The sequence below is a fragment of the Amphibalanus amphitrite genome, unplaced genomic scaffold (assembly GCF_019059575.1).
Source record: "Amphibalanus amphitrite isolate SeventyFive unplaced genomic scaffold, NRLGWU_Aamphi_draft 000336F_arrow, whole genome shotgun sequence".
NCBI classification, from domain to species: domain Eukaryota; kingdom Metazoa; phylum Arthropoda; class Thecostraca; order Balanomorpha; family Balanidae; genus Amphibalanus; species Amphibalanus amphitrite.
In genome coordinates this window covers 107,323-120,704 of record NW_024881831.1, presented here as the reverse complement: position 1 = coordinate 120,704, position 13,382 = coordinate 107,323, and the positions used below count along the sequence as shown (strand labels likewise).

Here is a 13,382-nt window from a genome sequence, read left to right as displayed (position 1 = left end):
TAAAAAAAAAATAAAAAAAATGTTGCTTTGATGGACCAACGAACGCTCGTTTCGACACCAAATTTACCCTTAAACGATTTCAAACACTCGACAGGATGAGTTTACGACGCACCAAACTGTGCCGCTGTTGGGTCGGGGACCTGCCAAATTACGTCCTATTTTTTCAGGTAAGCGTACTCGGGAAGTAACAGCTTGATCAATGTCTTGACCAAGACTCTTTTACTACTACTACTCGGTCTCGAGTCTCGACCTCACCCTCTGAGACTGCCTTTGCCTCCTGAACACTAATTTACGCGTTTACTGGCGCTTATAAGCTGCGTTGTTTAGCTCCCAGGCTACTGTTTGGAGTTGGTGGTGTTATTCCGAGAAAGGGCCTTGGGCTCGTGGGCTGTTCATCATCCGCCCTGTAAACGCACTTTTCCGCGACTGGGCCGTTCCGGGCGCTGCCAAATCCGCCCCGGCGTGCTGCCATATGACGAGCTGTCGTTAGGTGACTGCGGCCTGGCAGCGTTCGGTGTTTGCCTTGGAATGACTCGGCCCGGCCGGCGGCTAATTGTTTGTTCGGCACTGTTGATTCTGCGATTGAGAGTAATGCGGCCTCTGTGGTGACGTGTGACGGCCGGCCACCAGCCGCCTCCTAGCTGGAGGATTTATGGCCGAAATTTAGAACGAAAGATCGAGTCCCTTTCTGCTCGACTTTGTAGAGTATAGATAGGAACTTTGAGCTTGAACACTTTGGTTTATCATCCTTAGATGCGTAGAATGAACTGTTATTGGTATTACTTTTCAGAGTCTCAAGAGTAAATTTACTCTTGAGACTCTGAAAAGTAATACCATTAACTTATCAACCTGAGTAAAAGATAAAATGACTTTAAAGTCCCACTTAAATGAACTGTTATATTTTTCATTCAAGGGGAATTTAAGTGTTCGCTGTTTCGCTTCTCACGCCGTTTCGGTAGGTGCATTTTCGTTTTCAGAGCACGACCTCAATGACTCTGGCACCCTGTTCCAGCGCGTGTCAACACCCCCCCCCCCCAACCCCACGCTTCACTTCCGGGCAGCCATCGACTCTGGGCGGCTGAACTGTGCATTATTGATAGGACGGCACCGGATTAGGGGCCTGGATTTGTGCCACCGAGCAGCGCTGAAGCGCGGCTCATATCGAAGACTCTGCTCCACAACGGAAAGGCTCCTCCTTCAGAAAAGAATGCGTGATGAGTGAGCCCCTGCTTAGGCAGAAGCCGCAGATCTTAGGACTGAAAGACGGTAACAAGACACTCGTCTCCATAGACTGATCTGGCTGGCTCGGTCGGATCACAACTCATTGTCTTTTGTTCGATTCTGACAAAAGGTTGAAGTGTTATTTGGATTCTCAAATGCATTGTACGATTCTCTTCGAGGACCTATAACTATTCGTTTGACCTTCTAGTCCCTCCGTTTCGTCGTTTCGCGTCCCTCTGCACTCCGCAGTGAATATGCAGTGAGCATGAGGTACGGAATGATTTCAGTTCGAATTCGGTACAATCCGCTTGAAGTTGAAAACAAACGATCAACGGTAGGTATGTCGGAGACATTAGAAAAATAATGTCTGCTGCTGTAGGTAAACAATGACAAAAAAATGCAGACGAGTGACATACGGTAATCACGATTAAAATTGTCCATTTGAATTATTCCAGCTTTTAGCATTACGTTTTGTGGACATAAATTTAATACTTTTTTGCCCTAAATTCCCGAGATAATTCCTATATCTTTCAGGTACTTGGTCTAAACTTGGAAAACGATCGGTAGGGTAAGGAGAAGTAACTTTTGTGAGAAAAAAAAATACAAATCTCCGTAAAGAGCCAACATTTTGCGTTGGTGCCTATCGTATCCGAGGTTCCTCTGCACAGCCTTGTTGCAAGAGACAAGAATTTACTTCTCCTCACTGCAAGCCACGTCATTGGACAAGAAGCTCCTGCTGCGGCAGCCACCCTCAAACACGCTGGCGTGGCCCGTAAACCGCGACGAAGTCTGTGAGCCGCATTTGGCTATTTTTAGCGCCAGCTAAATATGTAACTCTTCGGGTTACGGCTGTTTGGTTGAGCTGCTAAGCGTGACGTGACTTCGGACCTTCCGTTCACGGGGTACCACCCGGTGCCCATCTTGGCGCAGATGTGACGATGGCGCAGCGGAGCCAACTGCGCCACTTTACTCGACCAGAGCCATATAAAGGTAATCGGATGTTCTATCCTGCCCGATATTAAGCCGTCCGTTGGTCCAACCAAAGCTCCCGATCGCACCCCGGACATTGGCCGCTGCGACGCGCTTATTTCTGCGAGCGTGTTAGGTGGCAGTTTGGTGTCAGCTGGTAGGTATGCCAGTGCTGGCTGGTACAGTTTCGTGTCAGCTGGGAATTTTTGTGTTGAAGTGGGTGTCGGGCGGTTTGTTGGTTGAAGTCCGTCGCATCTGTAGGGTGGAGTCTATTGTCTTCCCGATATTTCTCGCGATTATGGAAGCTATCCAAGCGGTTTATTTGCTGGTTCATGGCTCTGTGCTATATAACTATAGGCACATATGCCTGTTCTTGAAAATACCTCATGGACGTAGGCAACGATTTTGACTAGCTACTTTGCAACTCATGAGGCATAAAATTAAACAAGTTCTCTTTAACTGGACACTTGCGTGCTTGTCACGTGTGGTCAAATGTCGACAACTATTCAGCACTCGCGGCAATCGACCATTCCTTACTTCAAGTCCACCGAAGTTTTCCATACCCCGTCGTGCTCGTCGCCCGGCCGTGCTCTAACACGACGGGTACGGTGCGGCGGCCACGGCGGCCACGGCGGCCAGCCGAGCTCAGAGCAGATACCGCACGAGTGGGCAAACAATCACAAGCCGCTGACGGGCCGGTAACGAATCGTCCAGTTATTTCTCCTGTGAGGAGCGCCGCGGCCGGGGTGGCGTCGTATCTCGGCCCCGGCAGACGGTTACACGTCGGCTGTGATTAAAAACGGCTCGACCCATCCCCCTCCCTCCCTCCCTCCCTCGCGACCTTCCTAGACCGATTGAGGGAGGCTGAACCGTAGAGTGGTGGAGTAGGTGGAAGCTTACATGCACTAAATCGGACTCTGATATTTCCTGCATATGCGTTTGTGTTTTGTAGCATCCTCCGAGGCTTCATTTCACCCAGTTTCAGTTTGTAATAACGCCTAATGTCTCATATCGCTTAGCTTCCGTCTCCAGCTTCCTAGTCAAATCCGGTCATAATCAAAAGACAATCTCGGCCCGTCTCGTCTGCTGGTGGGTGGTGGGGCGGCGGTGGTAGTGACGGCGGTGGGGCCGGCGCGGCATTGGGAAGCTCTCCCTCTCGGCGAGTTGAGCAGCTCAGCCGTCGAACGGTGAGCGCTGAGTCAGACTCCGCTTGTCGACCAGACCACGCTTGACGCGGCGAATTTGAGGCGGCGGCCGGCGTGGCAGCGCTGCGGTTACCAACGTTTCATCTCTGGGATGGCGGGCGGCCCTCAAGGGCAACCGATCGACTGTCCTCGGAAAAACGCCAGCAGAGCGACACGGAGAGGGACAGAGAGAGATTTATTTTTATTTCGGTGAACGGCGATCTGGAGGTGAACGGTAACCATATTCGTCAAAGTTGCTACTCAATACCATTGACTTTTAAGTTATCCAATAAGTTATTTAGTTATTATGAAAATTCTATTTCACTTTTATAAAGCCTTTGAGTACCTATACATTTGTATTGTCCATGTATAATAAGAACCCTTCTTTTTAGTTTTGACTGTCATTCGCTGAAAGCAGCCCGGAGAGACAGAGACATTAGTATGCAAGCTGAAAACCTGGATAGTTATTCAACCATTATGTGGCCAAGTCTTGCCAAGAAGTGCACTTCATGCCAAGCTGGAGCGGGCCTCGGGTGGTGAATTTTAGCGCACATCCGGACATTTAGCCCAGGGCGGAGCTGGCAGCACCTGCTGTCACTGCACAACTTGGACGCTGTTTGGGATGTTTATGTTCCACACCCACCCATTTAGAACAGTCGCCATTTGTGCTTCTGAGGCAGTGAGAGCGTTAGTGGTGGGCGGCTGCGGAGAGTTCATTGCGAGAGAGAAGCAGGAAAGGCGATGGGTTCTTTTTACCCTCGTAGGCTGTGTTAGATGCTTTCAGGATTATTTAGCCTTGAGTGCGATGCTTCATTTGTGGTTAAATGAACACTATATCAGAGGCTCACTTCAAGCGATGTGTCATATGCTGTTTCCTTAAACTTGTATGTATTTTGTACGAAATTCAGTAGAGAAGTCGATGTTTCTGCTGAGCTCTTGGTATTGATTGGTTCGATGACTTGTCATTTACAAATGCGTGATTTGATAACCATTTGGTCGCTGTTCACAGACCACGGTAACCACAATAACCATTTTGGTATCATTCAATTATCATTATGGTCTCCAAACCGTTGTGTGAAATGAGACGGGGTCATGGGCGAATGAATTGTGGCGAGTAGCGAGCGGCGACCGGCTATCTGTCCTTCGAAGAGTTGAACCGTAGATGCTGTCCACAATAATGTTGTTGCTGTTAAAATACCTCCCTGTGTTTTCAGGATGAGACTGTCGTGACGAATTGATGACAGCTCTGTGACAGACGGGTGACAGACTGTCCGGTTACGTTGACAGGTTTGTGACGGATGGCGGCCCCAGCGTCGACAAGCTGCAGCCGGGTGACCAGATCTGGCAGATCAACGGCGAGGATGTGAAGATGTCGCCGCGGGACCAGGTCATCCAGAGGGTCAGGTCGTGTCAGCAGCAGGTCACACTGGTCGTCTGTCAGCCACCGCTGGACAATGTGAGTCGGCGCTCGGCTGTCACCCCACAAATGTGATGAAAGGGATGAATCTGAGTCGATGGTTTGAGATGCTTGCGTGTTTGTGTGAGAGTATGGAAAGCTGCGTGAATTTGCCTTGGCGTGTCCTTAGCGGTCTGATCCTGATGATATATTGATATAACCTCCTCGTAATCGCCACCCAGACCATCTTTCACTAAGGTGGTACCTGCTTGAAATGCATTGAACCATTGAGAGGTCAGTTTTGACGCACGTCCTCCAAAAAGGAGCGTGCGTTCCGGTCCGGAAACGTGCGTCATCTCGGGCTCATCTGGCACTGATGAGTGTCCCGCAGTCTGCGCTCGACTGCCGAACTGGCATGTTATGTAGGTACCGATCAGACCACGGCATATTTTACACCCGTGCAGCAGCTCGACTGTTGTTGGTCATTCAATCACGGCTCCCACTAGTGACACTCGGCTTGTTGAATGACCGAGCTGGCCTCGGCTCAAGGACGCCGGAAATCAGGTCACGACCTCTCGAAGCGCTCGTCAAAAACGCTGCACGCGTGATCAAGCGCGCAGTGATTCACGTCACTGACTCAGGGGAGGCGGGGGGGGGGGGGTCTATTTTGGGCGGCCCTGCTTCCGATGGCGGGGCGGAGGCTCGTCGTGTGACTGAGGGTGAACCGCGACAGCTGTTAGATGCCTGTCGGCGGGACTTTGATGTTCTGAGGCGGGTGGGGCGGAGTTGGGGGTGAGGAGTGCTTAGGAGAAGGTGGGGAGGAAAGTGAAAAGGAAGTCAGGTGGTGCCGAGCAGGGCTGCGGAGTCGATGGATTTTCGGCGACTCCGACTCCGACTCCGACTCCGGCTTTCAAAAACCAGCTCCGACTCCGACTCCGACTCCGGGCAGAATTGTCGACTCCGACCGACTCCAACTCCCGACTCCGACTCCGCAGACCTAGCAGGGCTGCGGAGTCGACAGATTTTCGGTGACTCCGACTCCGACTCCGGCGCGGGTTTCTAAAATCGACTCCGACTCCGACTCCGACTCCGGTCACAACTGTCGACTCCGACCGACTCCGACTCCGACTCCGACTCCGACTCCGCAGCCCTGGTGCCGAGGACAGCCATCATCATTGCTACTGCAAGATGTTATTTTTGACCGATCTCACATGACTATGGATGTGATACAGCTCAAATTTCTATGTCTGATCAGTGATCCATCCCCATCGCTCGACCCTCAACCCAGTCCATGCCGTTGTAACTGCGCAGCATGACGTGTGCCCCACTTCAAACTGTTGTGACCTCAGCATATAGCTTTTGACCTGACCTGTGACCCCTGTTCCCAGACGGCGCGAAAGTCGGCGCTGCTCAGTGCTGCTAAGAAGCTCCGGCTGAAGAGTAACCCCTCGCGAGTGCGGTTCGCTGAGGGCGTGGTCGTCAACGGCCAGTCCAACGTAAGTATTGGTTGAGTTAGTGGTATTGGGGAATATTGGGCTCGATTATGAATTTGTATTTAATTGAATGTTTATTATAAGTAGGTGGTATGTGATGCAGAGTTTGTTTGTCAGCTAATAGAAATAGTTGAATCAATAAATAAATATGCTTTTCAAAACTTGTTCAGAATCCGCCATTTCTTTCTCCCATTACTGATTAGGCGCGTTTTAATTTCACGCTGATTTTAATTTGCATTTCTATTTCAAGTGCCACTTACAGCAGATGAACAAGCTTTTCATTGAATGTTATTATTTCATTAAATGGGCTCTAATATGATAAAAGAAAAGGGCTCTGCTCCTTAATGTGGCGTTCTGTTGTTCCTTTTTTTCTGACTGAAGCTGATTTGTGTAGTCGATTAGATATTTGGGTTTAAAAAAATCAAAAAATGATTATAGTACTGCATTTTATAACAGCATTTGCGTGTAAAATCAATGCTTTATTTCCCATTGTTGCCTTATCAATTAAACAGTTATTCGATACCTAAACGAATAACAGCTTGGCTTTTCCTGTCAAGCAGTTACAATAAAGCTGACTGTGCTCCTCAGCCATGTAATTTGGCGATAAGTTTGAGCTCCACATGTGGCTTGGGAACTTTTCCGCTCAATTACGCTCTAGTCCCTAATAGGCTTCCTTTTATAACTTCTTGCAGCGCCGCGTCGTAGGCTGCTTCAGGAAGCCAATGGCGACGGTAAATATTCGCAAGTCCGCACCGAGCACTTTTATTGGCACGATAACGTATATGCGTCTGAGAAATATGTGAATGTTTTTGGTGCTTGATTATATTTAACGCTGGATTTACCAGAATTTAATTTATATGCATTCTTCAACTAATATTTGATTGAAATGAGTTATTTTTACTGATATTTTAGCATGCAACGCGATAAGCATTGAGCACCACTTATTTCAATTTAACACTATTTTGTAGCATCTGCATTCTGCATTTCTAAGGACGTGCTTCGTCCTCACCAACTATAACGTGCTTCTGAACCTAAGTGACGAATCTCTGGAGGTGGCAACTGACAAGCTGACAAGCTATAAATACGAGTTGTGTATTGTACGTAACATTAATTTGCATTTGTTAAACCATTTTTTCGTTGAAATTGTATGCCTTTTCCTCTTTCAAAGATAAAGCCAAGAATTGAAATTCGACCGCTTGGTCTGTTGAGTACTTTGTAGCCACTGGAATGAAGTGAGAAAATGATAACTATAGAAATGATGGTGATTGGTGGGCATCATTTAGTTACGATAAGCCATACGAAGGTGCTTTTACCAGGGCACAGTTCAAAATGCACGACAGTCTGCACATACGATACATACCTATTTATGTAAATCACAGCGGTGCTGATCATTTAACATCTCTTTGTCTTTCAACCCGAACACCAATAAAACCATTTCTTGATCGCAAATATCGGTGAAACACACTATCAGCGCCATACTAAAACAAGCGTAACAATATCGTATTGAACGAAGATGGATAAGCAGTTATCAAAATGTTTAATTAGTGAGGCATTAAGTGACTAAATTTATTCACAGACTTCTATCGTACAAGTGTAAATAGTAGCTATTCATTTGTGAGTATACGTAACTTCGACATAACGTCAGTTGTTCGGCAGACTTTTGTCTGTCTCCTCGCCATTGTGACCGCCTCCCTCAGTGTTCTGACCCTATCTCTGTCGTGCCTTTGTCAGCTGTCGCCCTTCTCCTCGGACGAGTCGTGCATCCCGTTCATGCCGAACGTGCTCAAAGTGTTCCTGGAGAACGGCCAGACCAAGTCGTTCAAGTACGACTCGTCCACCACCGTCGAGGATGTGCTGGAGTCACTACAGGCCAAGCTAGGCATCAGCTGCGTGGAGCACTTCAGCATCGTGGCTGAGCACGTCAACAGCGTGCGCCGCAGCCGGCTCACGCTGCTGGACAATAAGGAGACCCTCGCCAGGGTGAGTACTACAGACGCTGGTTGCAGAATAGGTACTGCAGGCGTGTAGCCAGCGCTTGATGTTGGTGATTTGCCTAGGTGGGTACCATGGTGGTGGTAGACGGGTGGGTGAGTGCCCTTTGGGCACCAGCGTAGGTGACGCCGGTGGGGTCAGGGATGATCCAAGTGCGGTATTAATTCAACTTGGAATTATTTTATCGCTTATCTTAAGTAGCGTACCTTCAAAGGTATTCAGTCGCTCACTCAGCTTCCCTTGTCACATCCTCCCTTGAAGCGGCCGCCCATTATGCTACCCCTAACTAACTAACTCAACCCGTTCGGACAACAGCCGTCGACATTCTGTCTTGTGCTATCATCTGTATGTTCTTATCTGTCATCTACCATATATCATCTTTCACCCCCCCGGCCATCAGCAGTTGAACGACGTCACTCAGCGCATTTGTCCTAATCGCTTACTCATTACTGATAGGCCTGTCACCAGTTGTTACTCGAATCAGCCACTTACCATATGAACGTGACACGGCGGTAAATCATCACACTTGCATCTTCGGCTCGATCATTGAACACAGAGCTGTCAATTATACCGCGCAAGGTGCAGAGTGCCCCACCTCCCGTCTCCTCCCGTCCTATATTTACGTCCCACGTCCCTCTCCCACCGCCGGGCTGCAGGAAAGCGCTCTGTCTGATCCGCTCGGGCCGGATTGGGGCCGAATTGTATTGGGCCGCGGCGGGCGCGGCATTGAAAGGCCTTTCAAAGGCGGCTCCGGTGGCGGGGCCGGCGCCGGTGGGCGAATTAAACTGTTGCTCGCCACGAGTCCGTCTACGCTCGGCTACCTGAGAGCACGCGCCGGCGCCGGTCCGCCGGCCTCTAAAGGCTGAGTGATTGCTGCCGGCCGGTCTGTTTTCTTTGATGGCTCTGCCTAAGGAAAACAGGCTGAATCGGCGGCGCGAACCATCGCTTCCGTGCCAAAACGAGCGAACGAGTCTGCCAGCCAATTCAGGCCAAACATTCAGATTATGGATTCGGGGCCAATAAAGCAGCTCAGGGGGCAGGCAGCGTGGAAACAGGAACAAAGTGTTGCTGTAGGCCTTGGCGTACCAGTTAGTGCAGCTGAAATGGATTGAAAGACGTGTGGGTCAGAAATGATTGTTGCCGATTTTCATCTGCATGTCTGATTAATCGCTCAAATCGGTAACCCGAAACTGAAAACTCATGCGACTTAAGCCATGTTGCAAGTGAGAGTAAGAAAGAATATTTTTCTGTTTGATTTTTTTTACTAGACGTTAATCTTACAAGCAGTCAAAAGTTAGAATACATTATTTTATCAAAAGTAGGCATTGCCGAAGAAACACCAGTCAACAATCCGTGCCAATTCATGACATGACAAAAGTGAGGGTCTCAGAGTAGAAACGTCAGCAAATAGCACTCGCCGCTATCTGGGTCGCTCGAACATACATAGCTCTAATTTGGGCTAGTGGAGCGAGTGTAACCCGACCCGTCGAAGTCTCTCCGGTTTCCGAATTTCTTCAGCTCGGGGTGTTTTTCACGTCCGTATTGTGATGCTGACAAGTTGTCCGTCCCACATTTGCGGCCGTTTTTACGCCGGCGCCCGGCAGGCCCAGTTGGCACGCCTCGTTGGCGGCGAAATGGTCGGGCCGTGTTGCTGTTATTCTTTGAGAGGCCACGCTGCATTCGATTCTGAGCTACCGAAGGGATGTTGTGATTGTGTGCCGGCCGAGCCGGGGGCGTTTATTTGACCGTTGTGTGCGCCAGAGCGCCGCTTTGGGCCGGTGAACTGATTCTATCCCGCCGCAAACATAACTCGGCGGCCGTTTGTCGGTATTTGTCCGACTCGAGATGTGGTTGGTTAGTAAATGTGAGATTGTTCGCTTTGGCTGCTCTGAACAGCTGACCCGAACCACTTCTCAGACTAGCTGTATTCACTGGTTGTATGCTACACGAATGCCACTAGTTCCCCTCTCGCTGACGTGTGTGTTGGTTGTTTCGTCGACAGATCGCCGCCCGGCCCGGCGCCCGCCACCTCCGCTGTCTGTTTCGGGTGACCTTCGTGCCCCGGGATGCATACGAGCTGCTCAGGAAGGACCCGGTGGCCTTCGAGTACCTTTACGTTCAGGTGAGTGGATGTAGGCATTTTTAGACATTAAGCTCTATAATGAATTGAAATTATCTTGGGGATATTTACCATTCGTGCCCAATACAAACAGCGCAACGGCAATGTGAGCAGTTCGAAATGACTGTCAAAAGCTGTCCGACACATCAGCAAGGGTGTGCCTGGATATCGTGTTGGTCTTATTCTGTGACGTAGAAATGACCTTTCTAGAAACTTTATCTATGTTGTTCAAGCTCTGTCCATTCTTAAATGAGCACTCTTTTTGTCATTTTTTATTGATACAAACTATATTCGGTACAGCTTAAACGAGCCATGTGTAGAACCGGAGCCTCTTTCCATTTCCCCTAACACTACGAGTACGAACGACGTTCACCTCGTCGTGAACTCAAACACTTCTGGTCTAAGTCGTCCCGTCTGGACTAACCAATGGCTCATGATCAATAATTCCGCGGATTCTTTGGAATTTCCTCGACTTTCGACCAAACGTGTGACGTCATCCGTCACATGCCGTTAGCGGCGGTGACTTGGCGCCCGCTGTATTCGTCCCCGGCGGCTCCTCGCTGGGACCGTCTTATCGACTCACTGTGTTGATGCCTACTGCTCAGATGGCTAGCGGGATGGCATGTGTGGGTTATATGTGGCCGTTTACTGTGCTTATGTTGAACCGTCGCGTTGTGGGCGCTAGTGTTTCTAGGGAATGGGATGGCCGCCATAACGAGATTTTAAAAGTTATTTTGAAATTTTATTGCACCCAACCTCACTGCCTTCTGCCTTGCTCATTGCAATGACCTGATACTCGGTCTCGGCCCGCGCTGACTGGTCGCATCACCTGACCCCCGATGGGATTAAACACAAGCTGTGTTTGCTCACGGACACAACATCCTGACGAGATGAAAGAGAGTGTTGATCCAACAGCTCTCTGGAACAATGTGTCCGACCTGTCATGTTGAACTGTTCGTTTCTTTTTGCGCTGCGCTAGTACGCTTGATTGCAAAAGACAAAGCAATGGGCACATCAAAGCTGTGCCTACACTGCGCCCCGTTTTAAGAACAATGAGTTCGTCTCAATTTACGATTTTCAAAGGGTCGTTTGAAGTGCGATTCCAGTTCTGGCCGCCCTGCCAATGCCGAGTGACTTTACGACTGCTGATTGTCTTTGGAGGATTTATAACATGTCACATAGGACTTAAATATATTTCAGTTGTGGCTAGCTAGCCCAGTAGACCTATTTTTATTTTATTGTCATTGTTCTGCACTGCACTATCACTGTGCTTCGTAATGAGATGATCATGCAAATTGCAATTTGTTTTATCCCGCTTAGTTTTTCGGAGATGACTGTCTTAGGAACGGAAATAGTTTGATTCCTGGAAATATTTGACATTTTCATCAACAAAACAAATTATAAGGCACAATAATTTACGACTTCTATGATAATATTAACTATGCTTCTTAGATGAAGAAAACTACTCAGAAAAAGGAAAGCTTATTAAATATATTGGTACTCATCATTACTTGAAACTGTGTATGCTTTGCTCCATAAAGTTTTTTATATTTTATTAAAGAAATTCCAGCTGCCAACAAAGATGCCCACTGCCCTCTCCCCCAAACTACTGTGGCTAAGGCTGCAGCTAGCTGTCTGAAGGTCAAGTTCGCCTTCAACTTGTGACTTTACTTCCGAGAATTGGTCGTTCATCCGATAGGGATTTCATTCTCATTTCAGTTTTATTTCGGGCTCAGGCGATTTCTTTATCTCAACTGTCCAGCCAGGTCGTGCCTTACCCGGGGTCTTTACTGCGTATGGTCTGACTCGAACTGCAATGGAAGGTCACAAAAGTATCGGCTGTTGCGTTTGTCTCACATATGGGGAGTTGGGATATTTGTTTACATCGTTTGCAGGTACACGAACTTAGGTCATACAACATGGAGCGAAATAGACCCGATGTGATGCGAATTCGATCATATTTGTTACTAGTGCATTGTTTTAGCAGCACTTACATCAGTTTATTTGCACAAAATTGCGGCGATCTCTGTTAAATATGAACTGAACAGCAGAGTTACCGTCATCGGCCATCCCATATAACATACTGCAGTGCAGCACCAGACATTTTATTTAGGTAGGTACTAAGTGCTCACTGTGATCTGTATCATCTCGATTCGGCCTGACCTTTTCTGACCTCGACCTCTCGCCCTGCAGTGTTGCACGGACGTGGTACAGGAGCGGTTCGCTCCGGAACTGAAGTACGACGTGGCGCTACAGCTGGCGGCTCTTCACGTTCATCAGCACGCGCTCTCTAACAACCTCCAGGGCAAGATCACCGTGAAAAACATTGAGTAAGTGAACATGATAGATCAGAAAGCGATGCATCACACCCTTTCTCTTGGAGCGATGAGTTAAGTTTTTCGGTCAACGTCAATTATTTTCATAAAACTGAGCTGTCCCGATAATGAAAATATTATTCACTTGAGATGTGAAATATTCTCGCGGTTCACTTGGATAAAAACCATGGCTGGATGACTGGAGGAGGATTTTGTCGGGAACCCCTGGTGGAGAGGCTGGACGTGGCAGACCCTGTCTGAAGTAATGGCACAGCGGCTGGCAGACTGGCCGCCAATGGCCGTCTATGGTGGACGATAGCTGGCGATGGAGGGCGGTGGCTGGTGGCTATGGCCGGCCGCCGGCGGAACGGCCGACACCGCTGGACACGATGGAACCCAAGCGGTACTGCTAGAGGCCATGTCTCCGGCCCCGGGCTGTCCCGGCAGCCACAAACTACCTCCAACGACACGTGGTCAGGAGGCGTGCCAGGTCGGGGCTCGGAGTTATCAGGCTGACCGACCCGGGCGGACTTGAGCGTACAGTTCCGAAGTTTTAGCTATTCGTGCGTTATCTCTGCATGCTAACTCATTCCTCCAATTTGGAAGTTTTCTGAGCACGGGGTTCGCGGCTTTCTCTGCGGCCTCTGAGCGTGTCGGCTGCCGCTCGATTTATCCGAACGCCACCCACAACTG

At 48.9% G+C, this 13,382-nt stretch overlaps 1 protein-coding gene across 1 annotated transcript in view; it reads left to right on the top strand.

The window, feature by feature from the left end:
• Positions 1-13,382, top strand: part of LOC122388816 — a 142,360-nt gene that overhangs the window by 103,898 nt on the left and 25,080 nt on the right. Inside the window, exons 5-10 of the mRNA XM_043380214.1 lie at positions 4,662-4,830; positions 6,159-6,266; positions 6,956-6,994; positions 7,995-8,243; positions 10,258-10,377; positions 12,568-12,704. Of these exons, the coding sequence (XP_043236149.1) occupies positions 4,662-4,830; positions 6,159-6,266; positions 6,956-6,994; positions 7,995-8,243; positions 10,258-10,377; positions 12,568-12,704 (822 nt within the window). The remainder of the gene's footprint in view (positions 1-4,661; positions 4,831-6,158; positions 6,267-6,955; positions 6,995-7,994; positions 8,244-10,257; positions 10,378-12,567; positions 12,705-13,382) is intronic.